The sequence below is a fragment of the Pollicipes pollicipes genome, unplaced genomic scaffold (assembly GCF_011947565.3).
Source record: "Pollicipes pollicipes isolate AB1234 unplaced genomic scaffold, Ppol_2.1 Scaffold_7231;HRSCAF=8579_pilon_pilon_pilon, whole genome shotgun sequence".
Lineage (NCBI taxonomy): Eukaryota > Metazoa > Arthropoda > Thecostraca > Pollicipedomorpha > Pollicipedidae > Pollicipes > Pollicipes pollicipes.
Genome location: NW_023597034.1, coordinates 44,282,876 through 44,304,017, shown reverse-complemented (window position 1 = coordinate 44,304,017; position 21,142 = coordinate 44,282,876). Strand labels below are relative to the sequence as shown.

The following is a 21,142-nucleotide window of genomic DNA, read 5'->3' as shown; positions in this document are numbered from 1 at the left end:
GGGGGCCCCTTTGAAAATTCTGTCATCCAACTCGAAATCCCTGACGCCGCTGCCCGGCTTGCTCAAAGGTGGTAAAGAGCACTTGTTTTCGAAGGAAATGTACTCCAAGCATATCTTTCGTTAATCTTATCTTTAAATTTATAAGTCCTTTACTATCGCTCTAGTGGTCTGTGAAGTCAGGTCATCCCAGGCCTATTCCGATCAACCTTTGACCTTTGTGACTAAACTTGACGTTCGAAGATCATAAAATATAGATCATTGGATCACCTTCGCCTCCACCCATGTATGGTATAGGATATCATGTGACAAGAGACAGGGAAACGTAATGCTACGTCCAGGTGTGATTGTGAATCATGCACAAGTGGTTTCAAAATGCTTACACAAACATTAAATCCACATATGGTTGGCTTACTCTCATCACAAGTAATATACCCACAAAAACATACCCTGTTTTGCCTAGCGCAAAACAGGGCAAAACCTAGCGCGGACCTAGCGCAATAAAGGGCAAAACAGATGTTATATCTTTAGAACGTGACTTTAATCGGGGCGGCGCAGTAGCGGGAGGGGGGAGGGGAGATGGAGGCAGAAGGGGCAGTAGCCTTCCGTGCCGGCAGGCAACGGGGGAAAGAGTAGGCTTTTACCATATCAAACTTTTTGTGAGGCCCCTATTTCCTAAATGAAAGATATTGAACACCCGTAGACGCCCGTAGATTAGGGCACCTACCAAAATGCAAATCAAGGAGGCGCCCATAGCTAAGTTAGTCAGCAATAGATCGGTCTTAGAAAACCCTTTCCTTCATCAAGAGGCTCGTTTTCCGGATCATGAGACCACCTGTAGCCTTCTCTCTAGATCAACAGACCCAGTGTTGTATTAATGAGGTCCCACAGCTGGCTCGGGAGGCCCCGTTACGAAGCTAGGAGGTCCTTGTTCTGAGTTAGGCCTCCCTGTATAGTCAGCAGGTCCTATTTTTGGAGCATTAGGCTCTTTCATAGATCAGATGGCCGAGATTCCGAATCAGAATGATCTGTTTTGGGATAACAAGATCCCTTATTGGGATAACGCGACGGCCTGTTTCCGAGATCCCCTGCGTTCTGTTTCGGCTGGATTTTAGAGGCCCCATCGTGAATCTGGAGCACTGTGTTCTGGATTAAGAGGCCCGGTCTTATGATAGTAAGACCCTTGGGTGAATAAACGGAAACCCCCCTCTCTCTTCCATTCTAGATTTTTGAATAGTCAACATTTATTTTTATTTATATATGATTCATGTAACCATTTGATAGAGCACACATTTCCTCGGCGAGCCTGTTTATTGAGTAACGCACTGCCCAGCAGGTCCCCTGCGAAGAGGCCCATTTTTTCAATAGGCCGCCTAGAAAATTCTGCCCCTGACTCAAAATTCGCGGCGCAGCCCCTGACGCTTGACACAAAGGAATCATGGCTTCCCCAGCGAAACGGAGTTACCAGAGTGTAGCCAGGGTGGGTGGTTTGGAAGTTGCCAAAAACGACTAACATAATTGGTGCACACCCTCGCACAATCTGGAAAATCTAGCGCAGATAGGAAAACCTGTTCCCGCCCGGGATCGAACCGGGGACCTTCCGCGTGTGAAGCGGACGTGATAACCACTACACTACGGAAACAACGGTTAAAACGTTACGGCGTTAAAGTACTCAAAATCATAGTCTTAAGTGATTTCTTTACATTCAACGTACGATATTCATGGCAAATAACAAAGGTTTCACAAAAGAGTTCCTTAAAGGCGTACCATCACTAACGATGTAAATATGACGTTATTATGCCACCGAGCAAGAACGTTGGTTCAGCATGGGATGCCATGTGCTACGCAAGGTCATGTCACACCACGCTCAATTACGCAGGCAGGGGGCGGCACAGACGGTGGCAGATCCTGAGGGCGCGTGGCCATGCCCCCCCTCTTGCACCTTGAAGGTGTAGAATAGGTCCCGAAGTGGACCATAGCTGGCCGAAGAGGCATAGCTTTTTACACAAAACGCAGCAAAATTGGACGTCCTTAGGCCTCAAGGCGACCAAGAACGGTGGCAAGCCAAAGTGAACGGCCCATGAGCCGATAAAAACAAATCCTGATCAGGTAGCTAATTGGGATGTCGTGTACCACGGTGGCAAATAAAAGGGGTGGGCACGGGGCAGTGGCCCTCCGCTTGGACCCCGGAAAGATCCAGAATAGCTTCCGAGATGGTCCATCTGCCTCGAAGCCCTACGCTGTTGTCTAGAGCCCACATTTCCATTTGCAGGGACAACCCGATCGCTAAGGGGCCGGGCGTTTCCAGGCGTTTCCCATTAACGCTTCTTTGCATTTGCTCGGAGGGCTCTACGCTGCAGCTGGGTCCCTATATGCTGGCATGCCGGGGCACTGTTGTCGATCAAGGGCCCCCATTGATTCTTCTCATTCGACCGAAAGACCCAAAGTCTATATGTCGGGGGCCCGATAAGCTGACCTGCCAGGATGCTCCGGTTAGTTCATTGGCCCTTCACATAGGTGTCGGTTAACCTACCAGTACACCCGCGATATGCTCGTCGGCCTAGGCCTGGGCCATATACATTGGCCTAGGGCCCTTCCAAATATCTTTCACTTGCGGAGGACTCTACACTCTTGTCAGGGGCCCATCTGTTAACTCGTTCAGGCGCCCTCGTTTGTTCAAGGACCCCCTGCGTCAGATCTTAGATGCTTTGAATTTGCTTGGCGGGCACTTCCTTCTTTTCGGGGGGTCATCTGTTTAATCTGCTCGGGCTAGTATCAAATCCAGAGAGGGGGGAGAGGGGCACGGGGCTATGCCTTCCCCTTCGGCCCCGAAGTGCTTCATTGGTTCCGAACGGGCCCTAACCGGCCGAACGGACGCAGTTTTCAACACCAGACGATCACCAACAGTTGCAAACAAAAGTGAGGGTCCCGTGAGCAGACCCAAAAAATTATGCGCTGTTCGAGAGGGTGGTGATTAGGGGGATTCTTAAGCTCATTACACTGTCAAGAGGCCCTATGCTGTTACCGGGGGCCCTTTATGTCTATTTACCGGGTCAATCCGATCACTAATGAGCCTTCCACGCCGCCCTTTATCTTGCATTTTCTTGAAGGGCACTACGTTGCTCTTGGGGTACGATCCGCTAACATGCCGGGGGCACTCTTGATTGATCACATTCACGGATTCTTATACGTTATTGCTGGGGCCCCATATGACGGGATACACTCGGCGACCCAGGGGCCCTTCGCATCGGTCTCGGGCTCTTTCCACGTGCTTGGAGGGCCCTGCGCTGCTGCTGGGCCCCATGTAAGTTAATGCATTGGGACACGCAATGTCCAGAGGCTCTCTACACTGATCTTTGTCTGCGGTTATCTCCCTTTGATCTCACTGTGGAGGGCCCTCCACTCTTGTTTGCTATCTGCCAAGGCACACCCGATCGTTCAAATCATTCAAGTGCACTGGCACTGGGTTATTCCCTTTCGTTCAGGTGCTCTATATCTTAATGTTTATCCGCCGGTGCACTCCCGATCGATGGACGGTCAACCATACTGGTCTTGGGTTCTTTTCGCTTGCTCTGAGAACCCTACACTCTTGAAAGAACCCCCCTTGTGGTCCCGCCGCAGCAACCTCGATCGCTCAGGTGACGTCCCCACCTGTTCTTAAGCTTTTCCATTTTATCGGAAGGCCCACGCTGTTGACGGGGACCCAAATTTCAATCGGCCGGGGCACTCTTTGATCGCTCTGGGGTCCTCCTTATAAGTCGTCGGCTCTTCCAATAAAGTTCGAAAGATTTTTCCATGCTGCCAAAAGCCCCACATGTGCCTGCGTTTTGCTTGCCCAATAATGTTCCTCGCGTGGACCTGGCTAAATCACTTCATGTACACAAGTCTAAGATCTACACGATGACCCTTAGAGCCTAAGCCTTAGGCCAGCAATGGGATATGCACCGATGAACTTTTACCTGTAATGATTGAGTAAAATTGTACGCGCTGTCGACATGGCATACATCATATCCATTGGTTATTGAACCTGCAACACTTGTATGCACAAGACGGTAGAATTAGTCTTATTCCTTAGAAAAAACAGCAGACTGGGGATATTGTTACGTTGCTATTTCGGCAACACGCCTTTATCGAAACAATAGCAGAAGTTGGCTGGGATGAAATGTCGAAACAATAGCAGACTTTTGCTATTATTTCGATAAAGGCATGTTGCCAAAATATCAACCTAATTATATCTCTATTCTCCTGTTTTTTCCGAGGAATAAGGTTAATACTACTGTCTTATCTATGTGAATAATGTTCCTCGCTAATGCACTGAACAACTTTCACTTTTATACTCGTGCATCACGATCTTTACACGTCGTAAATGATAGGATGTTTTGTTGAGTCGAAAATCGTGCAAAGCTACTTCATAGCAGTCAAAGCAAAAACTTTGCATAGATTGATTAGCTATCAGCTGATCACATCGACTAGCGAGCTAGCCGTAAATGGCCTAAGAATCAAGTGCCGTGCTTGATTTTGATGGTATCTAGCACCCAACTTTTGTTCAATGTACCACGCATTCACCAAAATACTTCGCCTAAAAATGACAGGATTCACCTTGATCTGGAGAAAATGAACATGCTTCATGAATGTACATACGTAGCACGCTTACTTTCCGTAGGGTTCCACACAGGAAGATGGGTTCCCAGGGAGATAAAGGTAAGGGAGATCCTACACTTCCAGGGCCCCAGAATGCTGCGTCTCCCCTTGACGAAATCCTGGACCGCCACCGGGCCCATTCATTGGAGTTGCCCGTCACTTGAGCCTAAATTTGACCTAAGAGATGATCTCAAGGTTTCAGGGCTTTTTGGCTGACGCTAGTTCTCGCGCTTCCGAACAATATGATGCTTTCGAACTTGAAATCGGTCGGATTCTGTTTTTATGATCGGTAGTTCCCCGTTCTTTAAGACTGAATTTTAGCTTGAAAGGGGACCTTAAGGTCTTTGAGGCGTCAGGAGATTTTGTCAAATATTAGTTGGTGGTGGTGAATATTCTGATCGTTGAAAATTTCGATTGACGGGTAATTATTTGGTAATATGGAGTTCCCCGTCCTTTCATCTAGCTTTAACTTAAAAATAACATAGCATTGCAAAATAATCGTCATGTTTTATGTTATCGTGCCGTTATTGACCATCTGACGTGTCTTCAGAGCAAATGGAACTCATCGCAGAGTAAGTCACTGAATAAATCGCGACTTTTGCGGAACTTGCCCGTTGTTTTGTATCCCAATCCATCGAAATCCATGCCCCTGGTTGTAGCATCAGGTAATGCACAATAAGCGCCCTTGTGTAATGTTCAACATAGTCCTCAAGGTGGTAAAATTCCAGTAAAATTTGGCGCCGTCCCAAACAACATTCGGTAGCCCCAAGTCAACATTAGGGGATGAGGTTACAGGGTCCGCACAAATTATAGACATCGACACCAAGCTCGACAAAAAATCGACCAGACGTAAGAGGCTGGTACTTTGATTGCCCTCAAATGAGTCCCCGGGCGTTAATGGGTTCAACGATGGACAGATCACCAAGCGTGAAACGTGTCACGGAGCTGAACTGTAGTCTGCGCCTGTAGTTTGGGAAATGCCTAAAATATCGGAGGCCTTAGCCACTCAGCCAGGTACTTCGTGCGATTCACCTTCTCCAACATGTCCTCCGGCAGCCGATGTCATTCCCGTGAACGAGCCGGCATTGGAGCCGGACGGAAGACCGGGGCCAGGACCGGGTCCGACAGCGGTCCGGACTCGTGAGCGAACACGCCACGGCGGACCCAGACATGCACCAGATGGGGCGGTGGGCCAACACCACCGGCCACACCGACACACTGGTTGTGGCCACGTTCCACGTGAGTAGTGGTGCGACGCGCCGCCGAAACATGCGGGGACGTGGCTGATGTCAGGAAAGTTCAGACCACCTCCCTCTGGCAGGGCCCTCCGTGAGCACTGGTTGACCCGACCCATCCTGACCATCGCTCGTTTTCCACAGCTCATCGTGCATGGTGGTGGACTCGCCATTCTTAACTGTCCTCGTTCTGGTAGAAACCACCGCTAGTGCTCCCCTGATCAGTGAGAATCTCCGCCCCGACAGAGCCTGCCGTTTAAGCTGGCGGACACACCCAACTGACGGCCTCCCCTCTCTGACAGGACCTGTCATATGCGCTGGCAGACCCACCCTACCTGACCACCTCCGCTCCAACAGAGCCCGCTGTTTACGCTAGTAGACACACCCCAACTGACCGCCTCTGCCCCGACAGAGCCCGCCGTTTACGCTGGTGGGCCCACCCAACTGACCGCCTCCCCCCTCTGACAGGACCCGCCATATATGCTGGTGGACCCACCCCACCTGACCACCTCCGCCCCGACAGGACCCACCGTTCACGCTGGTGGACCCGGCTCGGCCGAACCATGTGACCGGCTACCTGGCTGACCTGATGCAAGTGCTGGCCGCGACGATCGGCGTGTCGGTGGTGTACGACACCAACAACACTCCGGGCGACTTCGGCATACGGCGAGAGGACGGCACATTCACCGGCCTCGTCGGCAGACTCGTCAGCAAGGCCAGTTGTCTTAGATGCAGGGCTTTCTCCCACAAAATGAGGCTGTGCGTGATGAGAAACCGTCTATTGCCGCATCTGCTCTGGCATAATGCTCTTGTTGTTCAGTTATATGGCTGAACAGGTATATTTTAATCATTTTCCTGTTGTCCCCGAATTGGTTATATTCCACTCAAGTGTCTTGGCTCCAACAGCTTGTGTGCTTAACACACTATCTTGCTGCATTTCATTGGTTAAAATCCTCAGATTGATGGCTATTACACTATTTTGATAGTAATTTCAGAGCATCGAACGCCAAGCTCAACGCAAAGTCCCAACCCAATGGAAAATATACCGTTCCATTCAGCAACACAACTCGAAGCCTACAAATGAGAGAGACACACCATTAGCGCGGTCAGAAAAGGTCGGCATGCTACATGGCGGAACAAAAATTCAAAACAGAGGTGGTAACCCGTGGACTGATCTATGACTTTTACTCAGGTGAGGTTGCGGCCTCCCGTGTTGCTGATCACCAGGCCGGTCAGCCGCTGTCAGACTGTCTTTTTTATCTCTGTGCAGAGCTTTGCATCTTTACATATATCTCCAGAGTAAACGCATAACAAGTTGAGGTGTACCGGCATATGCCTCCAAGGGTAATTTTTAGCCACCAAAAATCAATTCGCGACTCGCCACGACCCCTAGGGCCTCGCGCGTGTGATCATTTGATGTTAATACTCTGTGAAAGGATGCGATCAACAGAGCAATGCGAGGAGATTTGGAAAGCACATAAGTCATGCACATGGATGTAAGGATAATTAGACGCAGCCAGCCACATTGCATCGTGACGCACTGAACGGTATAATATGATAGTGTGGTTTACCTAAGTTATTTTATTTTACCGTGATAACACTCCGCGGTTTAAACGACCGTGATGACTGCACAGAATTGCACGTGCTCGTGTTAAAAAGTCGGTTACTCCTGCAGTCATTGCCGGAAGCGGTAGAGGAGCCCCAGGTGTTGCGCCAAAGGAGTGAGGCGATCAGAACGATATACTTGTCTGCAATGCGTGTTTCAGTGATGGAATTCAGCAGTGGGGGGGGGGGGGGGAGGGTTGGCTTGCTTCAGGCCTAGAGTACAGCATAGCTTCCGCAGCGTCACCGGGCTTTGCTTCTGACAGCGGATCTATCATCAGGCACGCCATTTGTTTAATCAGTCGGAGAGTTGACATCACGCATCAATCCGTTCAATGACGATTCACACGTGACGCCTCTCTCCTCAGAGCGCGCACGTGGGCCTGGCCCCAATGATGTGGACTCTCGAAAGACAGCGGGTGGTGGATTTCGTGGGCAAGGTGCCCATTCTCATTGAGAGAACGCATTTCCTGGTGCCAGGTCGGCCTCGGGCCAACATGAACAACATCGGCTCTCTTCTAACGCCCTTCGACACGAACGTTTGGATCTGCCTTGGTGAGCACATCTGTGCGCATATAGAAATGCCCCTGTAATCGTATGTACATGCAAACCATTCACGGCCGCCATCCGTGAGAACAAAACAAGTGGGTTTCGTCAACTGAGGTAACAGCTGAAGGTGATGCTGGCAGTGTCAGCAATTTGCACCCAGATCTGAGACCTGCCGCGGCATCTGCGGTGGTCAGGGACCATTTTAAAGAAAATCTGTTGAGGTGGCTAGTGACGTTACAAGAAAATTTAAAAAGTGGTGACCACAACTGATCCGGTCCACACTGGTCGGGCTCATCGGAGCCTGCGCAGGGGCCGGGTCCTGTTACACCGCACTGAGAATCCGATCCCGCGCCGGGCGTCACGTGACGGCCACTGCCATCAGAGCCAGTCAGGGTAACGACAGATTCCATCAGAACCAGCGCAGCGACCAGTCCCGAACTAGCGCAGCGGCCTGCCTTATTGTATCGACGCAGCGACCGGTGCCAACAGCTCCAGCGCAGCTCGCGACCTCATCCGAGCCGTCACGACGGCAGACCCCGCCTCAAGCTCCGTGGTCGTCCTTACTGTCGCAGCTTGGGTGGCTGGCGTCGCTAGAACCGGTGCAGTGATCCATCACTTTAAATTCTGCCAGGGCGAGAGCCTCACCTTCACTAGCGCGGTGCCCTGTCGTTCTTGTGGTGCCCTGTATATGCCAAATTTGCTTTATTTCAACCTTTATGCTTCGTTCCCAACATCCGTGACGCCCCGTTTATCCGTAATAAGTACGTATATTAGCCAGAAGCTGGCTAAGGTGCCCCCCTACCCCCTTGGTGGGAGCCCAGCCCAAGCATGTGCACACACTGACGGGGGCCCCTGTGTGCGGCAAGTCTCAGTTGCGCAGGACCCCATCCCCTTGACCTACATCAAAACAGAGAAGTAACATGTCTTATTTGCCAGCAAGTGAGCTGTATCGTGGATTTGGCAAGAAACCCGACTGGCTTAACCCTCACAAATCGGTTATAGGTCACCACCAGTTAGAAGAAAAGTGCTATAAAGTGACTGAATGGATAATAATATCATAAACTCAGTTCCTGCGAAACCAGCATCATGTCCTCCATCGTAGGCAAGTTATAGGCAAGTTATAGGCAAGTTGCATAAGAAAATTTCGGGGTCAGCCCCTCGCCGCAAGAACTCCCCCCCCCCCCATCCCCTCATTGGGCGAGAGTAAATAACCATGTCCGATTTTGGCAGTCCGGCAGCGGGTCTTGCAGCAACGCCGTATCGCTGAGTCCGTAGGCTGCAGGAGATTGATCGATGCACTGATGGCAGCCCAGCGTTTAACGACTACAGGCATTGTAGTTGAAGTTAATCGATGGGAACTACCGCATTTATCTTGCTTGAATGCGCTGGAAGTTGATACGCTTGTTTCCACCGGCCGGGGTTGAAGAATCTGATAACCTGTTCTGAACTGTGTCAGCATTATACATTTCCCATCAGCGAATTTGATATTTATCCCGCTGCATGTCATTTCTTGCGATATTTTCGTCGGAAATTGCAAGTAGAACAAATTGCAGTTATTTTTCTGGTTGCCCCAACGATCACACAGCCAGCTGAAACTCGTTCGGGCGGACCATCCGTGGACCGTGGTCGCCCTGATGCTCGCTGTGAACCGACGGCCTCTTAAACCCGATCTTAAAGACCAACCGAACATACCTGCTACGCTGAGTATCGGTCTTAAAGACCAACCAAACATACCTGCTACGCTGAGTATCGGTCTTAAGGACCAACCGAACATTCCGGCTACGCTGAGTATCGGTCTTAAAGACTAACCGAACATACCTGCTACGCTGAGTATCGGTCTTAAAGACCAACCGAACATACCTGCTACGCTGAGTATCGAGTAGGGAATCGGTATTGTCTGCTGAATCGCAAATGCGGCACGGTTTTCATATGACAATTCTCTTTTGTTAGCATATCACGTTTACGTATCGTGGGTTGAAGAGAATCGCTTTACTCAACCGACGATACTTGTGCTCGTTTTAATTCGCACTACCTGTGAAACTTGCCTGTGTGTGAGGTGATGCCTGAAATGAGTCGCGTGGGCTGGTGTTAAGCTGTCATGTGGTGTATGTCATGAGATGCAGTCACGCATGCCGCGTGGTGTCTCATGCGTCATGCGTTCGTGGTTGTCCTCCCGTCTGTCTGAGATTCCACCCAATTGGTAGTCCCGTTATGGGTCCTGGACCAACATGCATCCCGGACCATTGCCACCATTGTACGCGTCTGCCCGCCGTGTCAAACCGCGCAGCGTCGCGATGCGCCTGGTCCAGCCATACGCCGCGCCCACTGTCCGTGTCTTCCCAGTGTGCGGGATGCTGCTGGCCACCGTTCTGCTACGAGTCACCGTGACCTTGACCCGACCTCAGAGCCAAGAGGACGATCAGACATTCGGCATTGTCTCCAGCCTGCTGCACATATACGCCTGCATAGTGCAACAGGTCAGCTTGTACGCGCTCTGTGGAGTGGGCAGTGAGCACGACGATGTGTGGGGCGACGCCTTGGTAAAAAAGTAGTTTCAAGGGTCTGCGTGCTTTTCCTTTGCCGCCCGGAAGATCGGTTGGTAGCGCGCTGAACACCTGCACTAGCGCTGCAGATCATGTGGATTTACGTCTTGCGATTCGACAAACTGTTTTACGGAGAGATTTTAGCGTGCCATGGAACGCTTAGGAAGGACCACCTTGTTTCAGTCTGTCTCTGTTGGCCAACTGTCACTACATGCTCGTCAAGTGCGGGTCACGTCAGCGCGGTTTCTCGCCCTTCGTCCCCGCACCTGTCACACGCTAGTAAAAACTACTGACATGTCCCAGTACGGAACCACGGGGACAGCTCAGTTGGCAGAGTATTGGACAATACAAAATTCGGGACTGTACATCCATGAGAGCGGCTGGTTTAGCTTCGCGACTCCATATCAATATTACCTGTCGCAGGTGGGAAGCATCTTTTCGAAGGGATAGGACCGGACTTGAAAGAAGACACCGGACTCGCCTTTCGCGAATATGTCGGTGTTAACGTGGACCATCAGAGCATGTCTTGACTGCGGGGACATCTCGTGCAACGGCGCGGAATGACGTACTTCAGCGGCACGTCTTCAACCTTCGATAACGGGGCACTCCAGCGGCGCCCCCACTCCATCGGCGCCCCCTCAACCCTCGATAACGGGGCACTCCAACGGCTCCCCCTCAACTTTTTATAACGGAGCACTCCAGCGGTGCCCCTTCAGCCTTCGATAACGGGGCACCGCAGTGGTGCCCCTTAACCTTTGATGACGGGACGCCCCAGTGGCGCCCCCTCAGCCTTCGATAACGGGGCACCCATTGGCGCCCCCTCAACCTTCCATAACGAGGCATTCCAGCGGCGCTCCCTCAGGCTTTGATAACGGGGTATGCTGTGCTGTTCACAGGGCTGGTCCACCACCCCTTGTCGTATCTCTTCCCGTATCGTGACGCTGGTCACGCGTCTGCTGGGTACCATGATCTACGTCGAGTACACGGCGGTGCTGATCTCGGTGATGACCGTGCTGAAGACGAGCACAGAGGTCAACTCTGTGAAGGACTTTGTCGCTAGGAGCGACTGGTCACTGCTCATCCAGCCGGGCGTGGCCTACGTCAGTGACTGGAAGGTCGGTGCCTACTGCTTATACAAGTGGCCACTCTGTACGACAATCACGATCATGTCGATTCACGTGAAAGACTAAGTTCACATATTTGGCACGCGGATGACGCCTGGCTCGGAGAAAATGTAACGAGTTGTGATATTGTTGGGAAATCTTGTTGGAAAAATCACGCTGAATAAGACATTTGCACTCGAACGCTTCTGCTGCTTTTTAATAAATCCGTTTCACACAAGCTAATTTCAGTCTATGGACACCAAACGAAACCCCTATCCAGCCTTGACAGTGCTGCCCTTTGTGACGAGCCGGCCCGCCCCGTCACAAAACAGGATTTGTGTTGCGACCAACCACTCGTTTTCAGACGAGCAAGGAGGACTCGCTGAGGATACTCTCCGAGCGCATTCACGCCGGGAGGAACGTCAAGACTCTGACCCCAGAGACGATGGGACAGATGTTTGAACCGAACACAGTCACCTCTTTTAATCTCGAGCAGGCAAGCAACCGAACATGATGCGTTTATAGGAATGTTCGGTGCAGTGTTGGAGGTTTTATCATAGTTAACCTTTTTTGTGTGAGGGAGAACTTAATCGCCGCTCCTCCTTCGATTTCTTCTTTTAACATTCTCACCAATCCAGATCGATCACCTTGAAATTTGTAACCTTTTCCAACGCTGCATTTATTTCACATTGTGTCAGACATTCACAATTAATCTTAATCATGGACTGATCTAGGACACGTTTTTGGATGGCACGTTAGGTCATCTTTTCATTTATTGGTGCACACGTGGACTCATGTGAGATTGTTGTTTTGGTCGTCATAGGTGCTAAGTTTATAGCGCTGATGGTATACGAGCAATGCTAGATATACCTGGAAATGACGGTTGGCTTCAGGTTGGTGAAAATGGGCAGGATACTTTTGAATAAAAACCCCTGATAAATCAGGCCTTTAAACGTATTTCATACAGTGCGTTTTGTCAAACAGCCTGTATTGACCAGAGCCGAGTCCGCGATAGCTGGCTCCACCTATACGAGCGAATCCACCTATCCTGCAGTGCGGATGCAGGCGGATACTGGATCCAGTGCCAGCCTGTTGCGGTAACGTGCGGTAGTGCTAACAAACGCAAAGGGCGCCGGCGCGGTCTCTCGGCCGACAGTCGGTCGGCGAGCGTTGTAGCGTTGTAGGTAGAGCGTTGCAGCGTCGTCCACCACGTTGGTGGGGGAGGAAAATCCACCCCAAACGGTTTTCCTCGGGACACAAATGGACATTGTATTATCTGGCAGGCCAAGTACATGGGGCAAAATCGATGAATTGTGGGCAAGTTGAATGCCAGATCCCAGTATTTGCGCAATTCACCGAGGGCGCCTTCATCCTTTTCACCACTTTACCACTTCACCAATCACCTTTTAAGACGTCAGTCAACCTGGAGGGCGGGGCCATATTGGTCTCTAGGTGAAGAGGGCGCGGGCAAGACCCTGCTACTCAGTAGCACACGGCGTAAAAGAGGGACTCCGGCTGTCAACAAGAGTATATCCCAATACCCATCCCCTGCCCCGAATAGCCCGAATACGCCACTGCAAAAATTCAGATTTCGCTTGTTAAAAATTCGCTTATTTCCTACCCGAATTATGAGACCGAGCAGTCGCAAGAAAAATTAAAACGGTAAAATACCATAGGTATTATAGGCTTTTAGATCAGTATCGTTTCACTGTGGCACCTGGAACCCATTGATTGCAATTGAACAGAATCTCTGGCACGTGCTATGAGACCCCATACCATTGGATACCGACGACACCAAAATATAAACATTAAAACAATGTTCCCGCAGTACAAAAGCACACTTGATTGGTTTTTGCTTCGTGTATTCACCCATGACAAAATTTCAGAATTTCTCTCTACAGAAATGTGGTTTGTGTCGCAAGCAATGAAACGTCGTTTTCCGAGAGGGAATCGTTCAGGTGGCTCTCGCAACATGAAAGGGGATGGGGTGATTGAGCCCGCATTCCGATTTGCTTCTTTGTCATGCGTACATAAATACAGAAGTAGGTATGTACCATTTCATGGGTACAGAAGTACAGAAATATGATTAAAGAGTGCTATTCTCACAAGCATTCGCCAGAATTACGCATCTTTTCAACTGGTGGTTGGTGCCATAAGGCATGAACCCAACCGCTATAGCAGTTGCCGGCAATATAAGTTGCTTGTTTTTTTTTCATGCTGGAGAACGAAGCGGTGCATTGATAAATAAGCAGAGGTAACCCCACGGGTTTACAAACAGCCTTCAACTGCACCGAAGGCATCGCGGAAATAGGATATAATGATGTTCACTGGTGGTTACCAACAGGCGTTTATCAGCATGGGCGCAAGAGCCTGCAGGCTGGTCCCCTTGCCATTGGAGCCGACACATGGATCTGGTCAGCTCTCCACGCTGGGCGGCAACGTCGGCAAGCCTGCTTTTCTCGTCATGCAAAAACACATGAAGCTCAAGCCGGAGATAGACCACGTGTAAGTGATAACAGAGCAGATGGCTTCTGTTTGTTTATACGGCTTACTGCGGTGGACGGACCGGTAGCTCGTGTGTCGGCACGCGCCCTGGTCGCTCAAGCGTGGGGAGCACCCGTACAGATGTTCCATGGTAAACGGTGACATCTCATGGTGACATCTCAAACAGCATTATTGACATGACACGTTGATATATATATATATATATATATATATATATATATATATATATATATATGTGTGTGTGTGTGTGTGTGTGTGTGTGTGTGTGTGTGTGTATGTATATGTACGTATGTATGTATGCATGCATAGGGATACCATGGCTAAGTGCAATTGTGTCCAGTGTTTTGGTACCACGCTTTTAATAACACCCGTCGTGCACAGAACAGCACAGCCATTGACTAGGTCATGGCCCATCGGCGCCGCGTCAGGGGCCAATAAGCTTGCTTCCGTGTGCACATTGGCTGTTTCAGCATGCAGGGCTTGTACCAGAGCGGCGCTATTGATGGCCTGTACAACCGGTGGTTCTGGAATGTCACCAACCAGAAGTGTGGCTCGCCCTCCGGCGTTCGGCCGCTGGCGTTTGACGACATTGGCGCCATTCTCGTCATGATGCCAGCTGGTAAATCGGTATTGTCTGTTCGATTATCTCGTTACTATTTTCTACATGATTCTCCTCGACAGCACTCACTGCTTCTTCGTGGTCCCTGCCTGTGTGACACCATGCCTGACTCAGTTGGGTTTAGTTACATCTGGTCTGACGGATAGGTGAACATAATAATGTGATATTCCGCCAGCATAACACAGACGTTGAACACTGGCAACACGCTCGGTAGCAGTGTAGCACTAACGGATTTTTTTCAAACTGCGGAGAAGATGACATGAGTTAGCATAGTGAAGCCAAAGACGTAAATACCGTTTTCACGCTAAGATCATGAGACGGATCTAATTTGGCATTGAATTTGATGTGCGCAAAAATGGGATAAGCAGAGGGAAGTTCATGGCTTGTTGGCAGAGCTTTCAAAAGACCTAATATTTGCTACAGATAAATATACTGTCTTCACGTATCTATTTTGTACTTCAAGTTTTCGGCACTCGACACGATCTCCAAACGTACGATGACGAACTGATACGCGGCAAAACAAAAATGCTTCCGAGGCAATGTCACCGTGTTAATTAAGTTTAACGACAAACAATGGGTTTTACACCCAGTTTTATCATTTTCCATGCGTTTCAGATCAAGTACCAAGTTAGTTCACAGTTAAATTACGCTAGTGTGAAAACAGCTGTAGTGTGTCTCCGCTCTAAAACTTCATGCGATCGTTGCAGTAAAAAAAAGAACGGACGACACCTCCGTGCTGGAATCACGCTCTTGGAAGACCAACGAAACAAGAACTTTGCACGTAGTTTCCGGGGAGGGACGGCCAATTGGAAACAATGGGGGAAATGGCTGTGTCTGATTTGATTGAGGACGTTCTGAATGGACATTAAGGATGCTGTTTGCGCCTGGGTGCCAGAGTGTCCGCTTCGACGGCGGGCTTGTGCTGAAAGGAAAGGTAGGAGAGCCGGAAGTACGCCGCGTAGCCATATTGTAAATTTGTGCTGAGTTCTAACTCTTTTTTATATCGTGTTTTACTTTCCCAACCTTAATTCCGTGGTGCTTGAAAGCTGATCGTAATTTGGTGCAGAAGTGGTCAGAATAGACGTTTATCTATGTTCATACTATGTCTGCCGTTCTCGCCCGCTCCAAAACATATTGCCGAGACCCATACAGCCCAGTTTGCATCGCATATGATAGCACCTACTCAACTCCAGGCGGGAGCTTGCTTAACAATAGTCTAGGTCACGTACAGTCGTTACAGCTTAAAGGATGTTTCACAGCATCACTCTGCTATTCGGTAGACATCCATCGTCGGAGAACAGCGCAATATACTCTTTTGGTTATGATTACGCTTTGTTGTCAGTGGTCAACATAACGATTTTACCGATGCTGGTTACAATTTAGGATGTTGAATACTTGTCTGTCAGCTTCAGATCATCTGCGCAACTGGTCCAGATTGTGCTAGAAAGTACAGGCGCGCTTACTACATCGTTAATGTTTCGTTGTACTGGTATGATAACGTCATTCACTAGCAGAAGACAATTTGTAAAGTGAGTTAATAACACGCACTCGGGTAGCAGGATTAATTTGCCCGCCCTCGCCCAAGCGTTTTTCCAGCCGCGTGGCGTAGCCGCGCCAAAATTCGCATAACGGTTGCATAGAAGATCTTCCGGCATGAAACAAATTCGAGGTACCTAGTAAGGTGGATGGCTTATGGCAGGGCAAAGTCAGGTCGTGGCTGTCCGCGAGGCCAATTTCTAGTGAGTCATTTAATCTGATGCGACAACTAAGTGTTTGGTGAAATCATTCGTCTCTGATATAGTTTCTTAGACAGTTACACAATACAATATAGGATTACGACAAATTCCGCTGACCTTGGGTGAGGTATGAAGGTCAGACCGAGGCCAAAACCAACCTGCTTTTTTTGCTGAAGAGCTCGCTGCGCGGTACAGTTTCTGATGGCCATTCCGAATTTGATCGCAGGGACCGCAACAGATTTGAGCAGTGAAACCAGTGACCCTTTACTTAGAAACGTAAAGTAAAGGTATATAGGTTGGCGGTTGGCGGTTGGCGGTTGCATGAGGAGATCTGAGGAACTTTGGACACCAACCTGGAGCTTGACCTTGCTTAATCTCCTTTGATCCGAAGATCACTTCACATTTTGACATGAGCGAGCTCACATACAGGCACCAACCCACCCTGTGACTTTGGTTTCTCCGGCTAGCTTATTTTTGCGGTATTATGGGACATCAGTCCACACCCGAAGGTGTGGTATTCTACCACCCATCCGGGCACATGTTGATAAGACACGCAGAGCGAGATCAAACTTCCCTCGGATGTGCCCGTGCAACAGAAATCCAGAATGAGTGCCAATCTTTGACAGCCACACACTGCCCCCGTCCAGGTAGACATGAATCTCAACGTAATTGTGAAACGTGGTAAAACAGAAACCGAACAGGTCAAGTCGATGACAAGCAGTTAGCGCCATCTTGAAAAGTCGGGGCGGGGGATCGCGTGTTTTCAAATTTGCAAAGCTGCACCCTGCTTGCCAAGACAGTAGTGTCGTTTGAGAGCCACAGTGGCCTTCTTGCATACAACCAATGGCGTTGGGGATTTAGCAGCAAGCTGGTAGATCTCCATATGACGTCAAATTAACTCAGTATGATTCGTTACCCGGGATCCTCGCTGGTTCATCTGGCCTCCTGTCCTCATCTCGCCTCATGCTCCTTCGCCCAAATATCCCGTTTATCCTGGGAAAGCTACATGTGCCAGCCATGGGAAGGCTTAAGCACCTCCTGGTGAGGGCCCCTCCGAGCGCCGGGCACAAAGCCCGTACAGGTACGCGGTATAAGTCTTGGTGGAGGACCTTCAGGTGCATGTTGCCTTACCATCACAAGGCGTGTTCCACATTTGCATGGGGTCTTGAAATGAGATAGGTATTTTAAAGATCATTCAGCGCTCTTCACATTTCTTAGATCTAAGAACCTATGACTTCTGAGCTAGACACCGCGAACTTGTGCAGACTATTTCGTACAGATTATGTCAAGGTCACACAGGCATGCATGAAGCCATACACACGTCACGCAATTTCTGCAATCCCATTCACCATGCAATACTCAAGATCAATAAACAAAAATTTCGCAATAGAATAGTCTGTCTCTGAAGTTCGTCAGCATAATTTCTGGCATCCACGGACTATACTTGGCCTTCAACCTGTTTCATGCATTCAGGAAAGCCTCAAACGCGACTCACGTCTCCTGCTATATATAATGCAACAAGTTGGGTAGTGGTTTGGGTTGTGGCGAAAGTAGGACTAGCAATGGAATAACGCAAGATAGCGCAAGATATGCGTCATAATCGAGTACGTGAATGCACGAAACTTGCTTTAAATCGCCGACAAATATTCAAGGGCACCACGAGAAAGGGGCAAAACGAGAGCACAGAACCATTGTTGCAAATATCTCGAGCGCCGCGAAGGGCACCTCTCGGGAAATTAAGATACAAGGGGGTCAGCTCGCCGGCTACAGTGGTAATTCTGACTCGACTCATCTGGCCGCAGCATGACGTCATAAATACGTTCCATGACGTATTTAAATGATGAATTGCTGAGAAGTGTGTTTATTAAGCAGCTTTTCGTCTGGAGCGGTATTTAACACTCGAAGGCAAACCAATGGAAGTGAGCTTACCTCACCATATATCATGCTTGCCTCAATATCTTCAAATGTAAAACATTCCCTGTAACTAGTCTGTTATCCCATAGCTCTTCAAATGGTCGTTGCTGGCCGAAAGGGCTCTAGCCTAAACCAGCCCAAACAAACCAAACCAAGTGAAACCAAACCAAGCCAAATCAAGCCAAATCAAATCAAATCAAATGAAGCCAAACCAAAGCAGGTCAACCCCTTTTTAGGCATGCATGCCCGATGCAGATGATCTCGGTGCTGAATCCTGTATCGGTACTATATCGATGCTATATCATGTATCACTAGAATGATAGCATTTGCTGTGCGACGTTTGATGACCTCTCTATCCACCTCTCTTTTCTCTTGCCACTCTCTTTCTCTGTTCCATTATCATCGATGTCTGCTGGTTGTCCCGCTGTGTGACCTTTGATAGTCCGGTGGCTTTACTAACATGATCATTTCTGGATCTACTCGCTGCTGAGGTGGTTCTGACGTGCTTGATGTTGTGCATATTTACCGTGTTGCGCTGCAGCAGCTGTTGCATCATTATAGCGGACGATGCAATTGCACAATTGTGAAAATTTAGCAGCGCAGTAAGATATGTATTTATTGGCAATGAATTACAGGCAGATCGCAGAAGAGAATCATATCACGTGGTATGAAATTACGAAAAAAAAGCTCTAGGACTTGTCGAGGAACTTAAAGTAAAACGCACCCGTATAGTGTAAGGGTAGCACGTGACCTCGTTACGTGCCTGTGTTCGCCATTCCTCGTTTCATTAACATCGTGCTATACATTGCAGGAATCTTGCTTAGCCTGGTGGTGCTATTTCTGGAACACCTGTCTGCGTACTGCGTCAACAGCACCGAGATCCAGTACCAAAAGCGCGTGGCGCCAGAAACCGCCAAACCCATAGAGCACAAGCTGTGGAGGATGTGAATTACGCTCACGAGCACCGGAGAAAGAGCGTGAGATTATCCGGCATGCCGCACCAGCTGTGGAGGACGTGACGATGAACACTGAAGACGGCCAGCCAGAACTACAGCTACTGTCGAGGATTTGATAATGGGCAATGAAGACCGGCCAGCTTTTACCACAGCTGCTGTGGAGGACGCGATAAAGAGCGCCAGAGAGAGGCTGACCAGTTCATTCACTGTCAGCTGTGGAGGATGTCATCCCGGGGCGGTGAAGCAGGGCAGGGGGTGGGGCATCGAGGCAAGAGTATGGTTTTGCCCTTTAAGCTTTTAGGGACCTTTTTGCCTAAACAAATGCTTTTTAGATCACGTGTATTAACAAAATTAAGCTCATACATAGCTGAGCTACATGTTACTGAAGTGGACTTAGAAGGCTCTTTTCTGCATTAAGAGTTCCGTTTTCTGGACAAAGAGATTGCCTTTATGATTGAGGTACCCATAATCTGATCAGAAGAGGAGAGGAGAAAGAGGCACTGTGCTGATCCGGGGAACTAAGAGATCGTTGTTAAGAACGAGGAGACCCCTTATGAGCTAGGAGGCCCTCGTTATTACCTAGGAGGGCATGATTATTAACTAGGAGAGCCATGATTTGGATTAGGTGGCATCTTTTACCTGTCAAGAGACCCATTTTCTGGAGCAGGAGGCCTCTTCCACGTATCATCAGGCCCGTAGCCAGACCAAGCTCCCAGGTGGTGCACCAATAAACCAACAAAAAGATGGATACTCTGTGCAAAAACGATGCAATTTTCCTGGCAGCAACCAACTTAACAACAACACTACGTTGACGAATTTTTAGCACCTAAAGCAAGTTCGGCCACCTGGGAGAGGGAACAGAGGAAATGCAAAGTCGGGACAAAGATACGTAAGAAAAACCTTGGAATTGCCTTCTCTTCCGAATACCATATTGCACATACTAGACGCGGACATAGATGCGGACAGGACTAAAAGAAGGTAAAATAATGACATGCTGAAATGGTAAAATGGTTCCTTTTTCAGCTGCTTAGTGCAGATAACATTCTGTGCCGTAATGGATGTAGCCTGATTCATGAATAATGGCAACGCGTCAACGTGCTGCACAAAGTGTATAAATTGGTAGGTGGGCGTAACGTTTCTCGCCATTTCATTCCTCTTGAAACCCTCGCTACCAAAATCGACTATGTAGCATGGTTTTAAGGGGTTGCGCATCAAGCTAAAAACCTGAAGCCTTCCGAAAACTGTGACTAAAATCAGATACGTTGACCTCTAAAAGACATACCCACTTACCGTATTTGTATGCAGGTTCCACTGTCATGTAAATTAATCTATCATTCACCCCTCCTTTCAAATCATTTCTCTGATATGCCTCTGTTAGCTGACCTCTAGATCAGGTTAGGTGTCACGTTTTATTTAAGGCTCGAAATGACGCCCCCAAGCGTGTGTAGATGAAAATCGATTGTGCACATACTGGGCTCATAATCACTACTCCATTTGACAGCTTTGCAACCGCGGTGCTCCCCCCTAGCTAGACCTACATTTTACAAGGTCAGATTAGGTCAGGTCACGCTATGACACGGGACGTTTGCGTTGAGCCTTCACTTTTGGACTTCACTTTTCGTCGTTGGTAAACACTAGTTGCTATGCAGTTATTTCGGTTCTGCGGTGTTGCGTCCTATTCCGAATTGGACTACGTTTGCTTGCATGGTTCTCGCCCGGACCATGGTTACTGCCTTTGGTTA

The 21,142-nt window shown here is 49.1% G+C and overlaps 2 protein-coding genes and 1 non-coding gene across 3 annotated transcripts; 2 read left to right on the top strand and 1 right to left on the bottom strand.

The window, feature by feature from the left end:
- Nucleotides 1-1,566: 1,566 nt before the first annotated feature.
- TRNAV-CAC (transfer RNA valine (anticodon CAC)) lies at nucleotides 1,567-1,639 on the bottom strand. The gene has a single exon. It is a non-coding gene; the product is annotated as a tRNA-Val (tRNA).
- A 4,169-nt stretch (nucleotides 1,640-5,808) lies between these two features.
- LOC119110171 (glutamate receptor ionotropic, delta-2) lies at nucleotides 5,809-12,184 on the top strand. The gene is made up of 6 exons (XM_037233906.1): nucleotides 5,809-5,877; nucleotides 6,397-6,588; nucleotides 7,844-8,030; nucleotides 10,368-10,501; nucleotides 11,464-11,682; nucleotides 12,035-12,184. Exons 1-6 carry the CDS (start codon nucleotides 5,809-5,811, stop codon nucleotides 12,182-12,184), a joined length of 951 nt encoding a protein of 316 aa, XP_037089801.1.
- A 1,848-nt stretch (nucleotides 12,185-14,032) lies between these two features.
- LOC119110644 (uncharacterized) lies at nucleotides 14,033-20,802 on the top strand. Its single transcript, XM_037234544.1, has 3 exons — nucleotides 14,033-14,175; nucleotides 14,646-14,794; nucleotides 19,256-20,802. Exons 1-3 carry the CDS (start codon nucleotides 14,135-14,137, stop codon nucleotides 19,390-19,392), a joined length of 327 nt encoding a protein of 108 aa, XP_037090439.1. The 5' UTR covers nucleotides 14,033-14,134; the 3' UTR covers nucleotides 19,393-20,802.
- The last annotated feature ends 340 nt before the right edge of the window (nucleotides 20,803-21,142 follow it).

Bases quoted from the DNA above. Each gene is read 5' to 3' on its own strand.
- LOC119110171 (XM_037233906.1), top strand. From the start codon at position 5,809: ATGCACCAGATGGGGCGGTGGGCCAACACCACCGGCCACACCGACACA. The intron at 6,589-7,843 runs GCCAGTTGTCTT...CTCTCTCCTCAG, and splicing joins TCGGCAGACTCGTCAGCAAG to AGCGCGCACGTGGGCCTGGC. The intron at 10,502-11,463 runs GTCAGCTTGTAC...TGCTGTTCACAG, and splicing joins ACGCCTGCATAGTGCAACAG to GGCTGGTCCACCACCCCTTG.
- LOC119110644 (XM_037234544.1), top strand. From the start codon at position 14,135: ATGCAAAAACACATGAAGCTCAAGCCGGAGATAGACCACGT. The intron at 14,176-14,645 runs GTAAGTGATAAC...TGGCTGTTTCAG, and splicing joins AAGCCGGAGATAGACCACGT to CATGCAGGGCTTGTACCAGA. The intron at 14,795-19,255 runs GTAAATCGGTAT...TATACATTGCAG, and splicing joins TCTCGTCATGATGCCAGCTG to GAATCTTGCTTAGCCTGGTG.